The sequence below is a fragment of the Trichoderma citrinoviride genome, assembly GCF_003025115.1.
Source record: "Trichoderma citrinoviride strain TUCIM 6016 unplaced genomic scaffold BBK36scaffold_2, whole genome shotgun sequence".
In the NCBI taxonomy this organism is placed as follows: Eukaryota; Fungi; Ascomycota; class Sordariomycetes; order Hypocreales; family Hypocreaceae; genus Trichoderma; species Trichoderma citrinoviride.
The window spans coordinates 1486075-1503770 of record NW_020194710.1 but is presented as its reverse complement, the minus strand read 5'-3'; the positions used below and the strand labels follow the sequence as shown (position 1 = coordinate 1503770).

Below are 17696 nucleotides of genomic sequence, written 5' to 3'. Positions count from 1 at the left end.
AATACATAACGGGTGTCCTTTGCTTGCCTGGGTTCTGGTGTCTCGATCTCGGGCTTGGTGGCCCCCCACCATGTCTCGAATCCTTCTGGCTGGTCGAACCAGCTTCCCGGGACTTGGAGCCAAGGGTCTGGTTACAGCACACGGAACTCTATGCCTGCTGTCGAGCCCAGCCCTCCACTCACACACTCTCCGTGGTCCTCCTTTCTCCGGGATTCCTAGGCTTGTTCTTGTCATCATCAGGCGGCCCTACTTATTTGCTGTCGTCCCCCCTCCTTGGGGACACTGACATCCGTGCTTTTGGCGCTATGCGTCCCACTCCCATCTGCTACTGGCTGCTCGCTCAGCCAAAGGCCATCTAGTCTGGTCGAGATTGACGGATTGGCCCGCAGAATAAAGAGCCCTAAACAACAAAATATTCCGAGAGACAGAGACAAGAGGCTCCGACCCCCTGCAGCAGAGCACGGTCGAAGTTGTCCTGTTGGCACACGAGTTGCGTTTTTGGCACCATCTCAGCCCCGGTTCTTTGAGGACCCCCCCTTTACCGCCTGCTTGGGTCGGTGGTTGTCGGTGTGGATGGATTGCATCTCATCGTTGCCGTCATTCTGAAATATGCTTTCCAGCTAGTTCCGCCGGTGCTTCTCGCATATCTCCAGCCCTCCGCCTTCGATCTCCCAGCTCTTCGTTAGTGCCTCGGAGCTGCCCAAAGAATTTCACGGCGTTTTCGTTTGCCTAGCTCGTGGTTGCGCATTCCACTTACAGTCTTCCGCTCACCTTTCCTTCTGCTTCTTTATGTCAATATATCCAAGCGTCCTCCTTGGCATTTGACGGTCACCAGTTTGCCATTCAATACATTTGCTTCTCACATTCCTCCCTCTTTCATACCCAAGGCTTCTAGGATTATAGGCAGCAATGGAAGAGGACCAGTCACAGTCACAGCCACAGCCATCCAAGAGCGGTGGCCAAGCGGCTTCGGGGTTGGAAGATTATCAGTTTACCTTCAATTGTTCTGCACCTAGCTCAACCAACGGCAGCTTCCTTGAGCCCGATGTACGTTTTCCTCTTACACCTTTGAATCCCTTCAGCAGTTGAGATGGTAGTAACTAATAGTGACACACCAAGCCACAGGCCGTGTCCATGTGCGTAGACCGCAACCAACCCGTTCCCCGAATCTCATCCCGGCCTTACATTACCAGGCTAATCATCCGTCTAGGACCGACGATTCCATGTCACTGACGGAGAGCATCTTTGACTTTCCGAAGCGATTTGGCCGAACCTATCATGCGTATAAAGAAGGATGTAAGATGAAGCAACAGCCCGTTTCGCAGTGATGACGCAACTTGACCGCGATCACTAACTCCAGTACTCTTCTAGCATACATGTTCCCCAATGACAAGTTGGAACAAGATCGCCTGGCCATACAAGATTATGCATTCACGAAAGCAATGGGAGACAAGCTCTACTTTGCCCCGCTGGATGCACGACCCCCAAGGAGAATCCTGGACATTGCCACCGGCACAGGAGATTGGGCGATAGCAATGGGCGATCGCTTCCCGGAGGCCAGAGTTACGGCTACGGATCTGTCGCCAATCCAGCCCGATATCGTTCCGATGAACGTCGAGTTCTTTGTGGAAGACAGCTCCGAGCCCTGGGTCTTCAGTGAGCCCTTTGACTATATCCATACCAAAACGACGGGCGGCTGTTGGGAATCCTTCGAGACCCAGATCGTGCAACAAGCTTTTGACACACTCTCTCCCGGAGGCTGGTTCGAGGCCCAGGAGTGCTGCCCTGTCCCACACTGCGATGACGGCACGTTCAAGGCGGATAGTGCGCTGGCCTTGTGGTTCCTTGACTTTCTCAACGCCGCTGTCGCGGCCAAACGCCCTCACGCAGAGTTTGGCTATCTGAAAAGCATGATGGAGCGGGTGGGATTCGTAGATATCCATCAGAGAATATTCAAGGTCCCTCTCAATGGATGGGCCAGAGACCCAGCGCTGAAGGAGATTGGCCAGCTGATGGAGACGAACATGCAGATGGGATTGAGTGCCTTTTCGCTAGGCCTTTTCAATCAAGTCTATGGACGGACGCCTGAGGAAATTGAGGTGAGAAAACTCTTCTTCTGCTCATGTCTATGTTCAACGCCACAAACTAACAAAGGTATGCCTGAAGGTATCCCTTGTCGAAGTCCGACGAGAGGTGTCGGATCCCTCGATTCACGCATACTTGCCTATTTTCGTCGCTTGGGGAAGGAAGCCGTTTCCGGGGGAGCAATCATGACAAGGGCTATACTAGACATGTTTATCGCACCAGACTTTGTTTCTCTCGCTCCCTTTTGTCAGCTATGATACATCTACAAGGGCTCTTTTGGCGAAGGATACCACGGCGTTTAGGATCGGACAAGTCCATGTCACATGAAAGTGGCGACGGTTTGGGTTTTGATGGCGCAGCTGGTGATCACATAACCATGTTACTTCTGGGAAATGTGGCCGTGCTGTTTGGGGTACGAGCTGGACGAAAGAGGAGCCCGGTTGAAGGATGGATCATGTGGGTTGCTTCTTTCTGAAGCTGTACATACTTCAAAGCATACATGCCAGAGTGGCTCAACATGTCCCTTCAACACTGCGCCTGAGATTCCCGCATTCCACATGGCCAACATCAATGCTTAACGAGCCACTCAAGCGCCTTGGCCTTTTCCTCTGGAAGAATCTCTGCTAAGCGCTCGCGAGAGAGAAACTCATGATCAGCGTACTCGAAGCCCGGCACAACGGTCTCGGTGATGAGCAAGCCGTCACTGCTCGACTCGCCATCAACGTCAGGCAGAAGGAAGCTCGCCTTCCAGTCACCGCCCTCAACCACCCACTGCAACTTCTCGCCTTTGTCGATGTTGGGTCCAACGATGAAGGATTCAATGCGGCCATCTGGATGAATGAGGACGTATCGGCCACGGCCCTTGTGGAGGGTGTGAATGATGCGGCTCCGGTTCCGATGGAACGAGCCCTGGGGGCGGTTCGGCGTGAGGTAGTAGTAGATTGTCGTGGACAGGCGGCGGACGGCGGGATCAAAGTCTGCGGGGAGGCCGCCGACGAGGTCAATTGTCTGCTGGGAGAGCGGCGTCTGCGGGTAGGGGGAGGGGATGGTGGTGGGGTTGACGTGGGTGACTGCGAAGTAGCCGCCTTCGACGTGCTCTATGAGGGAGAGGACTTTGAGGGTGAAGGACACGGAGGGGGATTCGGGGGCTGAAGAGGGGGTGAAGGTTGGTTTGAGGGGGGTGAGGTCGGTCATGATGTGTGGGTTTTGGTGTTGATTGACGGTGTATGTACGGAGTATGTATGAGAGTGGTTGCTGAGCGGTAGTAGATGTTGCGGGTTTTGATTCTTGAAATGTTGCGTTGAAGCTGTATATGGGGCTCGGAGAAGGATGGATGTCGGAGAAGGATGGATCTCGTCTACGTATTTATCGAACGACGAGGGGAGCTGTGAGGATTGCTTACCTTGTGGGCCGAGACGCCGTTGATGCCTGAGCTTCTGAAGCTGGCCGTGGTTATTGCATCATCTCAGTAAGCTCGAACGGGTGGTGCTAACCAAAGAGGTAATTTCCGCCTCACCGCCCGGCCTTGCGTATCAGCCCTCTATCAGGTTTGCTTCCGGAGTGTCGGAAGCGCTGGCAGTAGATTGGAAGAAGCAAGATGGAAACCAAGGATGCAAAGGCAAGTGCCTGGTAGAATGAAACGGTTGGAGATTTCATATCGGAGAATTTTCGAATGAGATGGAAGATCGACCCAGGTGAATCTGCCATACCTTCGCTTAGGTAGCTTAGCTACAGTACAGTACAAACTTTGTACGGCGGTTGTGACGTACTACCTACTAGTATCTCAAATCGCATTCGATCTGACTTTACTGAATCTCTTCCCCGTCTTCAAATCTCGACATCGTACGAGCCAAGACGAAACAGAAACCCCCGGCGACGCCCACCTTTTATCCGCAGAGGCACCGGCTGGGGGTTTGAAAGTTGGCAGCAACGGCAGGGAAAAGCAAAAGAGAAGGGTTCCTCGTGGGGAAAATGCTTCCCCGGCATCTGCTCCGGAGAAGCGGCGTCGTGCCGTCGGATGCGCTCCCTCCCCTGCGAGCATCCGGCGTGCTGCACGCAATTGCTCGACGCGATGGCCTCTGCGGCGGTTCCCGTTGTCGCTCCTCCATCTCTCACGCCGGATCTGCGTCTGCCTCTGGGCCACTGGGGAACAGGTCCAGGGCAAGGTTGTACTACCACCAAGACGCCCACGAGCGCCTGCGCAACGCAAAGCCCCTCGTGCCCAACACCGTGGCCAGCAGGCTCTCGCGCGCGGGCAGCAGCCGCAACTCGCGCGCCGTGGTGATTGCCTCGGTCGTGGCCGCCGTGGCGTTTTACCTGTGCAACTCGCAGACGTCGCCCGTGACGGGGCGCCGGCGCTTCAACTTCCTGTCGGACGCGCTGGTGGCGCAGGCCTACGCGCGGGCGGCGGATGCCATTGTGCGGCAGGTCGAGGAGCAGGGCGGGCACTTTCTGTCCAACTGGGATCCGCGGACGATGCTGGTGCAGCGGGTCATGAAGCGGCTGATTCCCGTCAGCGGCATGGAGGACCTGGACTGGGAGGTGCGGGTGATTGCAGACAGCCGTGGGTTTTTGCTCCTCTACGGCACCAATGTTGCTGCAGTAAATGCTAATTCGTTCTCATGAATGCAAGGAACCGCCAATGCCTTCGTCATCCCCGGCGGCAAAGTCTTTGTTCACAGTGGCATCCTCAACGTGTGCCGCAGCGAAGACGCCCTCGCCGCGGTCCTGGGCCACGAGATTGCGCACAACACGGCCTCGCACGCCGCGGAGCGCCTCTCCGCCGCCTGGGTCGGCAACCTGACGGCGGGCAGCCTCTTCTTCCTCGCCGGGGCGCTGCCGGGCCTGGCGCTGTTCGGCCTGTGGAACGTCATCGGCGGCTACTACCTGCAGGACCTGCTGTTCTACCTGCCCATGGGGCGCAAGCAGGAGAGCGAGGCGGACTACATTGGGCTGATGATGATGGCGGAGGCCTGCTACGATCCGCGGCAGGCGGTTGGGTTCTGGCAGCGGATGGAGACGATGCAGAAGATGGGCGGGCATGAGGTTCCCGAGATGCTTAGCACGCATCCATCGGTATGTTTTTTGCTCTTCGTTTCCATGATTTCACGATTTTGCAAGTCTTGTGGGTTAACATTGCAAGTAGAACGAGCACAGGATCAGGAAGATTGAGGAATGGCTGCCGGAGGCGATGAAGAAGCGCATGGAGAGCGACTGCAGAACAACGACGGCGTATGCCGATCGGTTCCGGGAGGCGCTGCGGAGGAGGCGGCCGGTGGTGGTTGAGCTGTAGGGGCTGTTGGACATGAGTTGTCTGCATGAGCACTGTCAATGGCTTTGGACATGCTAACAGCCGTATGTCTGAATAATAATAGAGGTCTTGTAGAATACATATGCATTAAAACTTGGTGATATAGCATCTCGTCTCCATCTAAATGCGTCTTAGTAATGTCACGAGACGTTTGCAATCGGCCTCGTCTCATTCGTTAGTCCAAAATCCGGGGTCTGTGCCGAGGTAACTTTTCCAAGTGGGAGCTCCCATGCCGCGCTTGTCCCTTTTTCTGGAGCTCCGTCCCATCATCATCATCAGCGTCTCTCTTTTTCCCTTTTACCGTTTTGTGCTTACTCTTGACTTTCTTTTCTTTTTCCTGAACAATTACAAATCACAGCGCCAACAGCATTGGCAAGCAGACTCCAATTACGCCAAAAGAGCAAAGAATAAAAACAACAGAAACAAAAACCCCCCAAAGTTCGAAAAGAAAACATGTCCGACAAGTCGTTCACCACCGCCGACGTCGGCACGCACAACAACGATGAGAACGGGTACTGGCTGATTGTCGAGAACAACGTCTACGACGTCACCAGTTGCGTTTTTCCCCCTCCTTTCCCCTTCTCTGAATAGATTCAAGAACTTTTTTACACAGCAAACTACAACTGCCAAGAGAAAGGAGAAATCGCGGTATAGTCAGAAAGCTAACACAGTGATGCTTTGTACACCAGAATTCCTCGACGAGCATCCCGGCGGTTCCAAGATCCTCAAGCGCTTCGCGGGGAAGAACGCGACCAAGGCTTTTTGGAAGTATCATAACGAGAGCGTGCTGGAGAAGTACGGGGACAAGTACAAAATTGGGAGCGTCAAGGAGGCTGCGAAGCTGTAAGAAAAGACAAGACATAACAAAACCAATTTCATACCTCGGGGTGTATGTATACGGGTTCATGCGATTTTGTCAAAGACGATGGTGGGAATTTTGTTACATATCTAGGCGTTTTTTTTTTTTTTTTTTGATTTGGTCCATCTTTTTTCTTGAGTTGAGACTGGGGCTGTGGTTAGATCTGTTGGGGACATGGGGGTGTATACAGACAGACTTCCTCTCGTGGTCTTTGTTTGACATAAGGATTTGTGATTCACCTTGCTTGCGATTCTGTTTGATGGATTGGCATGGCCAAATTTCGTGGGCAAATCAACATAAAGAGAAGGCCGAAAAGCGGTGACTAATGACCCGTCGACTTAAAGAGGATTGTGCTCCCCCAGGTTCGACATTTATTAACCCCTTTGGGCATCGCGCTGAGCACTCACAAGGCTCTCGCAAGGCGGCATCTTGGCCAGCAGAAAGACTTTGCGATCCCTAGAGCAGAGCAGTGGAGAAGGGGTATCAATCGCCGTAGATTCTTATAAAATGTCCATATTCATGAATCTCATCACCTGTTTTCCCCTCTCTTCTTTTTCTTCATGACATGATTATTCCCAGGGATGTGTGCACGCAGATTGTGATTATATCGCCGAGTAATTGGTCAGTCGTTCTTGAATGCTCATCTCTATAGAACAGAGTCTCCTTCACTCATCTCCCAATATACCGGCCTCACCATGTCAGACCTCTTCGACATCAACGCCCTGGCCCTGCGCCTCCAACAGCGAAACCTCCCCCAGCCATCCCCCCAAAAAGCCCACACCCTCCCGCCCATCGCCCTCATCCACGCCGCCTCCGCCGCCCTCCCCAAGTCCTCCGACCCGGCCTTCCTCTCCGGCCAGCCCGCCGCAGACGTCGCCCGCCACATCACCGAGCACATCGTGCCCGCGCTGTGCGGCCAGTCGCAGTCGAGCCGCTACTTCGGCTTCGTCACCGGCGGCGTGCTCCCGCTGGCGGAATGGGCCGACAACGTCGTCTCCCGCACCGACCAGAACGTGCAGGTCCATCTGCCCGAGCAGACCGTGTCCACCATGGTCGAAGACTCTGCGCTCGAGATGCTGACTGGTCTGCTGCGCCTGGACGCCGGGCGGTGGAAGGGCCGGACTTTCACGACGGGGGCAACGGGCAGCAATGTCCTCGGGTTGGCCTGCGGGCGGGAGGCTGTTCTCGCCAAGAGGGGCGCGTCGGTGGGCGAGCTCGGTCTGCTGCGCGCCTGTGTCAAAGCCGGAGTCTCCGAGATCCAGGTCCTCACCAGTGGAGGCCATAGTTCGCTCTCCAAGGCGGCGAGCGTTGTTGGTCTGGGGAGAGCTTCCGTCAAGGAGCTTCCTCGGAGCGCTGCTCAGCCGTGGAAGTTGGATCTTGACGCGGTTGAGAAAGAAATGAGTCGGCCTGAAACAGCAAGCATCATTGCTGTTAGCATGGGCGAGGTGAACACCGGCGGTTATGCTCTCGATGATGTCGACGAGTGGAAGAGGTTGAGAGGACTGGCAGATCGACATGGGGCGTGGATCCATGCGGATGGGGGTGAGTATATATCGATCCTCGAGAGGAGAATGGATAGTTGCAGTGCTGATTGTTTGATGATAGCCTTTGGAATTTTCTGTGCTGTTTTGGAAGATCGAGACGAATATCGGCTGCTTCACAAGCGAGTGAAGGGCATGGATCTGGCCGACAGCATCACAATCGATGGCCATAAGATGCTCAATGTTGTATGAGAACCCCCATTATCGCCTCCCAGCCCTGTCCCTTTGTCTGTACCCAACCCTCTGACACCCTCAGCCATACGACTGCGGCATGTTCCTCACCCGCACCTCGTCCATCCTGGAATCCGTATTCGTCAACCCCAACGCCGCATATCTCTCTTCAGGGCCAAAAGCCAGTATTCCGTCTCCTCTCAACGTGGGCCTCGAAAACTCGAGACGCTTCCGCGCGTTGCCAGCCTACGCCGTGCTCCTCAGCGAGGGTCGTCCCGGCTTCGCTGGGTTATTCCACAACATGGCCCAGCTGTCTCGGAAATTGGCCGTCTTTCTGCGCGATTCGCCGTATTATGACCTGCTGCCCGACGAGAGCGGCGATGTAGAAGATGTTTTCATCATTGTCCTGTTCAGGGCCAAGGATAAGAGGCTCAACGACGAATTGGTGGTGAAGATTAATGCGACGAGGCAGTTGTACGTAAGTGGGACCAGCTGGAGGGGCGAAAAGGCCGTGAGGGTGGCCGTGTCGAACTGGAGGGTCGATGTCGAGCGGGATTTCAAGGTGGTGACGACGATTCTGAACGACGTTGCCGAGGGCAGAGAATTCGATATCGAGAAGTATGTATAGTCCGTAGCGCGGAAAGAAAAAAACAAAGAAAAATAGTCGACGAAATCAATATCGCTCGCAAAACAAAATGTCGTCGTTTCCCAATCCCGGCCGCTCCTCTTCCCCCAAGCAATCCAGCGCCATCTCCATCACAGTGCTCTCCCCCCCAACTCTCCCTCTCCGATACTACTTCTTCTTCTTTAGCCGAACTTCTTGGATCCTCCCTTCTGCGACAGCTTCTTGCCGCCCTTCTTCCCCGGCCCAATCAGCTCCAGATGGCCCGCCCGCTCCCCCAGCAGCGCCTCCGTCTTGGCCGCCATGCCCGACGTGAACTTCTTGATCATCTTGTCCGCGCTCTTTGCCTTCTTGGACTTGGTCACCTTGGACGCCTGGCGCTTCGAGTGCACGGCCTTGGGCGCCGCCGCCTTGCTGGACATTTTGATGGAGCCTTGCGCCATGCTTGTGTTGTGCTTCGTTCGAGGATTGATGACTTGGTCTTCGTTTTCCTCCCTTTCTTTTCTCTTCCAATTCAAGGGGCTGGGTCGGATCCGGTCTTTTCCCTTGAGATGTCCTTTGATCGCGGCAGCTTGAGCCGTGATGGGGGAAAGGCGACGAAGCGGATGTTTGCTTTGGGTGGGATATTTATTTTTCCAACTTTTTCTCGTCCAAGTCGCCGATAAGCTTAGATAAGGCACAGTGGCAACACCACATGCACTGTAAACGCCTGCAGATTCATACAGCCCTATGCGTTCTTCATGTAGACGAAATTCGTATAAAGCTCATTTTCAAGGACACTGGAAAGTATTGCATGAGTCCTGACACATTACTGTTGAAGACGAATGGCTTTTGCATTCCAATTCTAATCCCAACGCCGGCTTGTTTCGCTATATACAACAACAACCTTATTCAGACACTCAAACAGAATAGAGACAATATGTAACCCAGCTCTACCACTCACCCCATCCATCATCGTCGTCTGTCTCTTTGGGCGCCAGATCAATCTTCTTCGCCGCAGGTTTCGTCACCGGTTTTGCTACAGGCTTCGCTACCGTCTTTGTTGCGGGCTTCTTGGCAGTCGTGGTCGTGGTCGTGGTCTTGGACAGCCCCTTTGGCAAAGGCTTGCCTGGTCCTTTCTTCTGCGCTTGCGCCGCTAGCCATCCTGCGAAATCGGGCTCGTCTTCGCCAAAGGGCGTTGCGGACGCAGCTGCAGGTGCCTTCGAAGCCGCAGATGTCGTCCCAAAGCCGTCGTCGTTGCCCCAACCATCACCTGCATTACCAACATCGTCCTTAAGATCGCCCCAAGCGTCACCGGCGGCATCGTCGTCATCAGGCAGAAATTGTCCAGCAATAGCACTTGCAGCACTAGGCGTAGAGAGACCCGATGATGCCGGGGGAGGAGACGTCAAGGTTTGACGGTGAAGACTTGATGCGGATGCTGTGGGTGGCCTCCTCGCCTCGGAAGCGGGTGGTGAAGCAACAGGGGTTGGGGCTGGGCTGCTGGCAGTTTGCATTTCTCCAGCTACAGCAGTGAGCTTATTCGTAAAAGACGAAATGGCCCAGCCTGCCCAGCTGCTTCCGGATGCTCCTGGCTGCACCGTGGCCGCCTGGGCAGTGGAAGCATCGGCCGACTGGGGGGGAGGTAGGGCGGTATCGGGCATGGCAGCAGCAGCCTTGCGAACTTTCTGCAAATAGATATCCATTGCCTTCGAGGCCTGATCCCGGATCATCTTCTCTTTGTCAATCAACGCCGGGCATATAACCGGCAGGATACGGTTGGCACTGTCATCCTCGTTGAAGTATTCAGCCGTGGCGCCCAGCGCCATGAGCGCAGCGTTCCTTGCGTGCACAAAGGGATCCCGCAAGGAGCGCGTAAATGCGGCTATCAGCACCTTTGATCTTGAAGATGTGCCAAGGCTCTTTGCAATCTTGCCCAGGCAAATCGTCGTGTTGGTTCGGATGCCAGGCTGCTCATCATTCGCGGTCTTTGCCAGCTGCTTCAAAAGTTCGCCGTTGATGGTGCGATCAGACAGTTTGCCAATGACAACGAGAACAGATTTCAACGTCTGCTCTCGCACTACAGGCGCTGCATCCGTGAAGCCGGTGACCTTGTGTTCTCATTAGCATTATTTTTTTCGTTCCACAGCAGAAAGGAGGACCGCTTACGAGTTGGGGGAAGATTTTGTCGTTGACTGCCCTCTGTGACAATTGGTCAATGATGAGAGGCAGGTTGTCCAAGAGGCAGACGCGAATGCCCCGATCGGGATTTGCAAAGGCCCGAATAATGAACGGTGTGATTTTCGACTCGAAATCGTCAGAGGGCAACTTGGCAGCTATCTTCAGCACAACAGTAAGAGCTTTGGGACCGCCACCGCCAAACTCGACCGATTTGACCAGCTCTGGCAGGACCTTGGATTTGAAGAATTCTTCAGGAAAATCATCCGTAACTTTTTCCAACTCGCTAGGAAACGCGTTAGACGGGAGAAACCAGACAGGGAACATGATCCGTAAAATCAGGACAGGGGAGCTTACTTGAGAAACTCTTCCCGCTCATCAGGGTTCTTCACCCCCAGGTTCTCAATCCCTTCTGTCAGATGAATCAAGGGGGTGTCGAAAAAGGAGCCTGCTCGGCGTCCAAGGTCGAGGAAATTGCCAGCGCTTATCCGTGCTTTGGGGTTGGCATTGCAAAGCCGTTTGTAGGCAGTCTGCATGCTGGGTGGTATGTTTTTGGTTTGACCAACCTGGTCCGGGCCGTGAAAGTCGCCGTTGAAGACTTCAAAGATGAGGATTCCGAAGTTGTACGAATCCATGGCGTACGTAGGGTGCGCTCTGGTCGCCGCCCATCCACCCTGAGCCACCTCTGGCGGCGCATATCGACCAGAGTCGGGAACCAAGCTTCCGTAGCTCTACATGCAAGATCAGCACTCGCGTCCCAACCTTTGGATATTGGCTCACCAACATCGAGAGCAGACTCGCTGTCCTTGACGTTGCTCAGGACCTCGAAACCCCCTAGTTTCCACTCGCCGCTTTCCGTAGTGTATATAGAGCCGACCCTGAGGCTGCCATGTTTCGAGGAAGCATCGTCATTGATGAATTTGAGCGTTTGCTGGAGTATATCAGCACTTGATTTTCACGGGCGACAGCTTCGACAGGGCTCCTACAGCGACAGTGTGTAGACCCCATTTGATCGTCTCGGGGCTCAGGCTCTTCCTTCGAACGTGCCACCGGAGAGGAGTCACGCGCTCGGTCGCGATGTAGATGTATGTGTCTGTCTGGTCGCTCGACGGTCAGCTCCGAAGCGCAGCCACGGCAGGTCGCATCGCATACCTCGACCGTGTCCAGAACCTTGATGACTCCTGGGTGTCGCAGCGTCCGCAGCTTTCTCAGCGCGTTCTTTGCGAGCGGCAACAAGCTCCTCTTCGCGGCGCTGTCGAAGGCAAAGATGCTGCAGTTGGATCCGTCCTCCTATTTGCCCGCGGCCGTCAGCCTGTGCAACACCGCATGCGCAGCCCGGGGAGGCCAGCCTACCCGCCTTGTGCCATTGTAGAGCGTCCAGATGGATTCGTCGACATCCACCTTGTCGCCAAAGGTGTAGGGGAAAGGAGGGCCCTGGGAGATGGCCGAGGCCACGGCCGACTTGAGGAACTCCATGCGTGAGAGAGGCTATCCGGAACGAGGTCGTCGACGAGGTGCGCAGACGAGCGATTGCATCACCAAGACCATCCGCGTACTGGATCCTGTCTTGGACGAGGTCGCGATATCGCAAAGTGTCAGTTTCAGGACCGGAAGCTCCCCGCTCCCACGTGCAGCTGCACGCACTGGCGCTGGTGCTGGTGCTAGCACTGGAAAGCCTCAGGTCTGCTCTGTGTCCCGTCGCACGGGCGTCGTTAAGCGACTCAGGCCGCTAAAGAGGGGCCGCTCCAGGGCATGGCGTGCTGCAACAGCGCTGGAACGGACGGATAGGGTAGCGGTACAGAAGGCCTTTAGAACACCTCGCCATCGGGTATCTCGATTCCCCGACGCTGATGGCCAAAATCTGACCAGATTCAACGCGCTGTCAAACAGCCATGTGGTATAAAAAGCCGAGGCTTGATTGATCCCACTAGGGTCCAGCCGCAGGACCAAGTAGGCTGACATTTCACCGGAACTAAATGATAACCATGACCTAAGATACTTGAGCCTCTTCAGTCCATGCTGCCACTACCCTTCCCAACTTTATGTACCGGTACTTTGCACCTTCAGAGCCTCTGCCAGCTGTAAGGCGCTCGGGCCACTTCAGCGGACGAACGCTTCAACCTGACCTGCCTTAACCAACAATCTTCCTCCAGCCTTACGTCCTTTCATTTCTCTCCTCTACGCATGCAGCCGCGGGGAGGCGAACAGCTCAAATCTGGCCTGTCCGTCGTCTCTGCTTCAAGGCCCTGCACTCTTTTATCGCCAATCTCTCGACTCTCAGGCTACGCATTTTCAAATCGCCGCGGCTGTCTGCGTCCGGAAGCCATCTGCAGATATCAAGCTGTGCCATGAGCACGGCGGTCTCCATCTATGAGCACAAAGTAAGTGGCTGAGGCAAATGCCTCGTCTTCCCCTGATATCCTTGACATATCTGCGTCCCTTTGGCTCCTCGCCACAATGAATGATGCCACCATGGTAAAAGGTCTGACCGAACGGAACCTCCTGGTTGTGGCCGCCTGCGTCTTCCTGCTCGGAATAAGCGCTGCCGTTCACGAGAACGCGTCAAGCAGCAGCTCTAGCCAGATCCTCGGGAAGGGACTCGATCTCCAGGTTCCTTGCTGGACGGCTTCAAGTGCTGCAAATCAACAACTCTCGCGTCGCACACGGAGTCTCTGTTCCTTGACGCCACGGACGGGGACCAAAGGCCGCGACGCACACTGGCTGCTCATGCGAGCAGTCGATCCCCAAGGAAGACGCTCGTGGCCATAGCCGTTGCTGTTCCTAGCCTGAAGTCACAAAAAGAAACTGAAAAGATCTGACATTGAAGAGCGAGCCCAATTTCATCTCTGCTGTGCCACACTATCCGCGAGAGAGCTCTGCTGACTAAGAACCAGGTTTCCTCTCCCCTTGCGACACTATTCGGGTTTCTCGCCCTCAGGACGAGCGCGGCTTCTCTGGATGGTTCCCCGCAAGTGCAGCATATTGGGCTGACTGCTGGTCTGTGACTTTATCTTGGGCATGACCACGCTGCAGTATCCCTTCATCTTGCCTCGGATCATCACGGCACACTCAGTTGGCGGCTTTCCTCCCTTACCTGGCATGAGATGATATTTCACGGATATCACCTGGAGTCTTACTACATGACTACCAAGGCTCTCAAACATGGATGTCGATGAGGCGATTAGACTGGGGGGCAGATGCTCGGTTTGGGACTGCGAGAACCCCCTAATGGCGGAAGCCCTCTGCTCTACTCACCTTGCCTTCAACTGCCCACCAAATGCTCCTGGCCCCGAATCGACGGTTCAACGACCCTTGCATAAGGCAAAGAGGACGCGGCGCTTCGCTCTTGGGCGAGCACCGTCTCGTCCCGCAAAGAATATCAGTCTGCAGACCGCCGGTACTCCGAAACAAGGAGATGCCACTTTGGCACACTTCAGTCAATTGCCGACGCCGCCTGCCACTCATCAGTTATCAAGTCATCGCGTTTCGAGTCTCGTGCCAGAGCACCCAGCAGTACCGGCACCCGCAAACACTGCGCCGTTGAGGCAGAATAGAGCAACAGTACAGGATGTCACTACCTCGGCAATAGCGGTTGAGAACATACCACTGAGGCCTCGAGAACCCTATTTCGTACTGAATCCCGACATTCCGTCTATTGACAAGAGCCACTCAGAATCTTCGCGCCCACAAACTGCTCGAGACTTACTAGAGAGCAGATATGTGCCAAAAGGGACCAGTCCTGGGGTGAATTCTGCCCTTGTGGATCAATTGGTTCAGGCGGGACTTGAGTATGCATCGACTTTGATTATGAACGCAGGCGAGTTGCCATCGATCACAGTGGCCAATGTACCGAGCCGAAAGGGGTCGAACCCGGTGGACTCACGCAGAGGCGAGGCTCTTACTATGGGTGTGTTTCAAGAATCCGGTCAGCAATCACAAGTCATTGGGAATATCCCTCTGCACCTGTCCCCCAAAAAGCGAAAGGCCGATGCTGCTGATGTTCAGCCCAGGATACGGGAGCCCGCCCACTTCCAGAAGCAAGAGGCGAACTCTACTTCTTTGGCGCCGGAAAGGCGAACCAGATCACGATCTTCAGCCCATCCAGGCGATGGCACTCATACTGCTCCTTCAGGAAAGCCCCCCAAACCTCAAAGCCCCAGGCTTAGTGATGACCAAACCACACGTCACCTACGTAATTCAAAAAGAAATCGCACCTCATATGACCCCATGCCTGTGATAGACATAGCCCAAGCAAAGGTCAACGGGCGACATGAGAATCTTCACAATGTACAAGGGGACATCCCTGATGGCAGTGGGGAACACAGATCGACTCCTCTTTCTCAAGAGCCTCAGCAGCCCAAGCCTCGAGAAATCGGATCGAGGGACGAGCGAGAGAGCATAACCGTTCCACCCCTTTCCACGCCCGAAAAGGAGGTCACAGGGGATGATCAGACTACACCGGCTGCAAGACAGGGCACGGCACAAGAGTTCAGCGCGGCCACGAGGCGCGTTTTTGACTCGGAGGCCTTTGATGCCATGATATATCGGCAATCTTCTCTGCGTCCCCCACCGGGCGTTCCTAGAGAGTCTGCGGCCTGGCCCAAAACCACTGCGCAAACACCCTCGGCCGGAGATCAAAGGCGATACCTGGCCGTCAATCCAGCAATTCATATGCCACATAATCGATCTGATGAGTGGTACAAGCAGAAGGCGCTGGAGATTCAGGGTCGAGGCGGGCGCAAGGCCTGGTTCGGCAAAGTCATCGAACGGCGGAGGTGGATACGACGAGCAAGAGAGAGGGCGGAGGAAGAGGAACGAAACGCAGCAAAGGCGTCAAACAAGAAACCAAAGCGGGTGGATCCGCAGCCCTGGTCTTACAATCGAATCATGGACTTTGGTGATGTTCCTGAGGAAGAACTTCCAGAAGACGTGCTGCAGAATCCTGCATGGGTCAGGGCGTGCGCCTGGCATCGAGAGAACGAGACAAAGAGGGTTTTGCGAGACCGTGCAGCCAAGCAAGCGCACATGGAAGCCTGGAACTATGCTGAAAGCATTAGGAACGATGCCAGACTGGTATCAGAGGGCAGCAAAGGACTCTCGAACCAACGATGACGATACATGCATTATGCCTCCCCCTTATTTGTCAGAAACATACTAATCATCTTTCTTTCTGTCCCCATCCTGGAATTTCAACTCAAGATACTCACTGGCGCATTGATTTACGGTTGGGAGAAAAGACGGCAGGCCTGGGTTGTCAGAAAGGCTATGTTGGTTTGGCGCCACGGCATTACCATGTTATCACGGTGGGCATACAGGAGTCCCGCGTCTCTGCTTTTCGTTCTAAAAGGCGCAGATGGTATTTTTTTGGGGGCGTCAGGCGGGATCACTCAATAGTCTATGTATATAAGATGCCATGTGCTCATAGAGAAGCGCCATTAATGACAAGTATTTGAATTTCAGCACATGCACTGCATCTAGATGGAGAGCGTCCAAGTTCAGATATGATGCTTTCTTTTAGCAATGTAAATCAATCAGCAGAATCCGTGCTATGTGGCCCCTCCCTTTTTCCTTTTCCAAAGCAACAAGTCAAGACACACTCCCATCGAGTTCTATCCTGCATCCATCCAACCCTAACCCTGGTATACATCATCATCCTCTCCCTGCCTTTGCCTCTCCCTTTTCCCACTGTACCACCTTTTCATATTCATGTGCGCTTGGAAAGCAAGTTGAGAGCACTACCCGCCAGAATGAATCCGGCCTGGTCCTTGCTAACGGTATGCTTGGTTGGAATGACAAACTCCTCGCCATTCGCCTTCTTCACCTTGAGCTGGACATCGCCCTTGCCCTGGTTCCGCAGCATGTCGTACAAGCCAATGGTGCTGACCTCGTCGCCGGCCGAGATCCTGTCGTAGTCGGCCTCGTTCTCGAACGTCAGGGGCACGACGCCCTGCTTCTTGAGGTTGGTCTCGTGGATGCGGGCAAAGGACTTTGTGAGGACGACGCGGGCGCCGAGGTAGCGCGGCTGCAGGGCGGCGTACCGGGCTCTTCGACAGCCGGCCGGAGTAGCCGTCGACGTGGTTGTCGAGCATGCTCCTATACTGCGCGCAGCTCTCGGACGAGTTCCTCCGGCGGCTGCGCCCGGAGTTCGGGCGGCGGCTGAAGATGTAGTGCGGGCCGTCGCTCGTCTAGGCCCGCTGCGACCTCGCGCTGCCGTGCGAGCTCTGCAAGCTCCGGCGCCCGCCGCACGACGACAGGTTGCGGACGCCGGGAACGTAGCCGGTCACCGTCGCGGTCCTGCCGCAGCGTTTCCCGTGGGGGTTGCGGTAGGACAGCAGCATGTTGGCGTTGAAGGCGCCGGCGTTGCTGCCGTTGGGCCTCTGCTACTTGAAGGAGCGGAGCGGGCTCCAGCAGTGGCGATACCGGAAACGGCCGAGGTGGTGGAAGTTGGGGCACTGGCTGAGGTAGTTCTGCGGGAGCCCGCGCCTGAAATTCAAGAGCGGGGGTGCGCCGGAGCTCCCGGGCGGGAGCGGGAAGCTCAGGCCGCAGGGGAGGGAGCCACAGGAGAGGGTCGTCGGGCTGGGCTCGCAGCTGTAACGTTAGAGGGGCAGGAGGCTGGCGGAGCGGAAGGAGCTCGGGAAACTCGGGAAGGGGAGGAGCCTGGAGAGGCCGGAGGCGCAGGAGCAGTTTCAGTGCCCGTTCACGTGGTGGCTGTGTTAGAGGCGGCGCCCTGGGACCGAGTTCATGTTCCCGGTGGACGGGTTGTAGTCGTGGTTGTGCGAGTTGTGCCGGCAGTTGCGGCTCTGCCCGCTCCAGTTGCGGCGGATGCTGGAGCTGCCGAGCGCGGTGTGGTAGGGGCTCGAGCCGGTCGCGACCTTCCTGGCGCCGGTCGGGACCGAGCAGCAGCGTCTCGTGTTGATGCCGCTCCCGAGGCGGGCGCTCGTGCGGCGGGAG

The 17696-nt window shown here is 55.5% G+C and overlaps 9 protein-coding genes across 9 annotated transcripts in view; 5 read left to right on the top strand and 4 right to left on the bottom strand.

Moving 5' to 3' along the window:
- Positions 1-909: 909 nt before the first annotated feature.
- BBK36DRAFT_1366 (S-adenosyl-L-methionine-dependent methyltransferase) lies at positions 910-2274 on the top strand (the record flags this gene model as incomplete). The annotated part of the gene is made up of 5 exons (XM_024897453.1): positions 910-1047; positions 1120-1136; positions 1211-1296; positions 1372-2099; positions 2167-2274. The coding sequence occupies 5 exons, from the start codon at positions 910-912 to the stop codon at positions 2272-2274; spliced, it is 1077 nt and encodes a 358-aa protein (XP_024753024.1).
- Positions 2275-2652: 378 nt separating this feature from the next.
- BBK36DRAFT_1109827 (hypothetical protein) lies at positions 2653-3279 on the bottom strand (the record flags this gene model as incomplete). Its single annotated transcript, XM_024889517.1, has 1 exon — positions 2653-3279. One exon carries the CDS (start codon positions 3277-3279, stop codon positions 2653-2655), a length of 627 nt encoding a protein of 208 aa, XP_024753023.1.
- A 777-nt stretch (positions 3280-4056) lies between these two features.
- Positions 4057-5377, top strand: BBK36DRAFT_1111010 (hypothetical protein; the record flags this gene model as incomplete). Its single annotated transcript, XM_024889651.1, has 3 exons — positions 4057-4648; positions 4718-5160; positions 5231-5377. 3 exons carry the CDS (start codon positions 4057-4059, stop codon positions 5375-5377), a joined length of 1182 nt encoding a protein of 393 aa, XP_024753022.1.
- A 471-nt stretch (positions 5378-5848) lies between these two features.
- BBK36DRAFT_150942 (cytochrome b5) lies at positions 5849-6242 on the top strand (the record flags this gene model as incomplete). The annotated part of the gene is made up of 2 exons (XM_024897587.1): positions 5849-5948; positions 6085-6242. 2 exons carry the CDS (start codon positions 5849-5851, stop codon positions 6240-6242), a joined length of 258 nt encoding a protein of 85 aa, XP_024753021.1.
- Positions 6243-6949: 707 nt separating this feature from the next.
- On the top strand, positions 6950-8594 carry BBK36DRAFT_1165944 (glutamate decarboxylase; the record flags this gene model as incomplete). Its single annotated transcript, XM_024894840.1, has 3 exons — positions 6950-7796; positions 7860-7981; positions 8052-8594. The coding sequence occupies 3 exons, from the start codon at positions 6950-6952 to the stop codon at positions 8592-8594; spliced, it is 1512 nt and encodes a 503-aa protein (XP_024753020.1).
- A 179-nt stretch (positions 8595-8773) lies between these two features.
- Positions 8774-9031, bottom strand: BBK36DRAFT_1110219 (hypothetical protein; the record flags this gene model as incomplete). The annotated part of the gene is made up of 1 exon (XM_024889555.1): positions 8774-9031. The coding sequence occupies one exon, from the start codon at positions 9029-9031 to the stop codon at positions 8774-8776; it is 258 nt and encodes an 85-aa protein (XP_024753019.1).
- A 359-nt stretch (positions 9032-9390) lies between these two features.
- BBK36DRAFT_1134304 (ARM repeat-containing protein) lies at positions 9391-12245 on the bottom strand. The gene is given in 9 exon segments (XM_024892261.1): positions 9391-9415; positions 9426-9495; positions 9508-10678; positions 10737-11031; positions 11103-11476; positions 11530-11676; positions 11732-11842; positions 11898-12035; positions 12099-12245. The coding sequence occupies 7 exon segments, from the start codon at positions 12219-12221 to the stop codon at positions 9521-9523; spliced, it is 2346 nt and encodes a 781-aa protein (XP_024753018.1). The 5' UTR covers positions 12222-12245; the 3' UTR covers positions 9391-9415; positions 9426-9495; positions 9508-9520.
- Positions 12246-13907: 1662 nt separating this feature from the next.
- On the top strand, positions 13908-15857 carry BBK36DRAFT_1188117 (hypothetical protein; the record flags this gene model as incomplete). The annotated part of the gene is made up of 2 exons (XM_024896563.1): positions 13908-14220; positions 14257-15857. The coding sequence occupies 2 exons, from the start codon at positions 13908-13910 to the stop codon at positions 15855-15857; spliced, it is 1914 nt and encodes a 637-aa protein (XP_024753017.1).
- Positions 15858-16449: 592 nt separating this feature from the next.
- The window catches only part of BBK36DRAFT_17076 (aconitase iron-sulfur domain-containing protein), a gene marked incomplete at both ends in the record, with an annotated part of 2613 nt that continues 1366 nt past the window's right edge, over positions 16450-17696 (bottom strand). The window contains one exon of the mRNA XM_024897835.1: positions 16450-16767. Within this exon, the coding sequence (XP_024753016.1) occupies positions 16450-16767 (318 nt within the window). The remainder of the gene's footprint in view (positions 16768-17696) is intronic.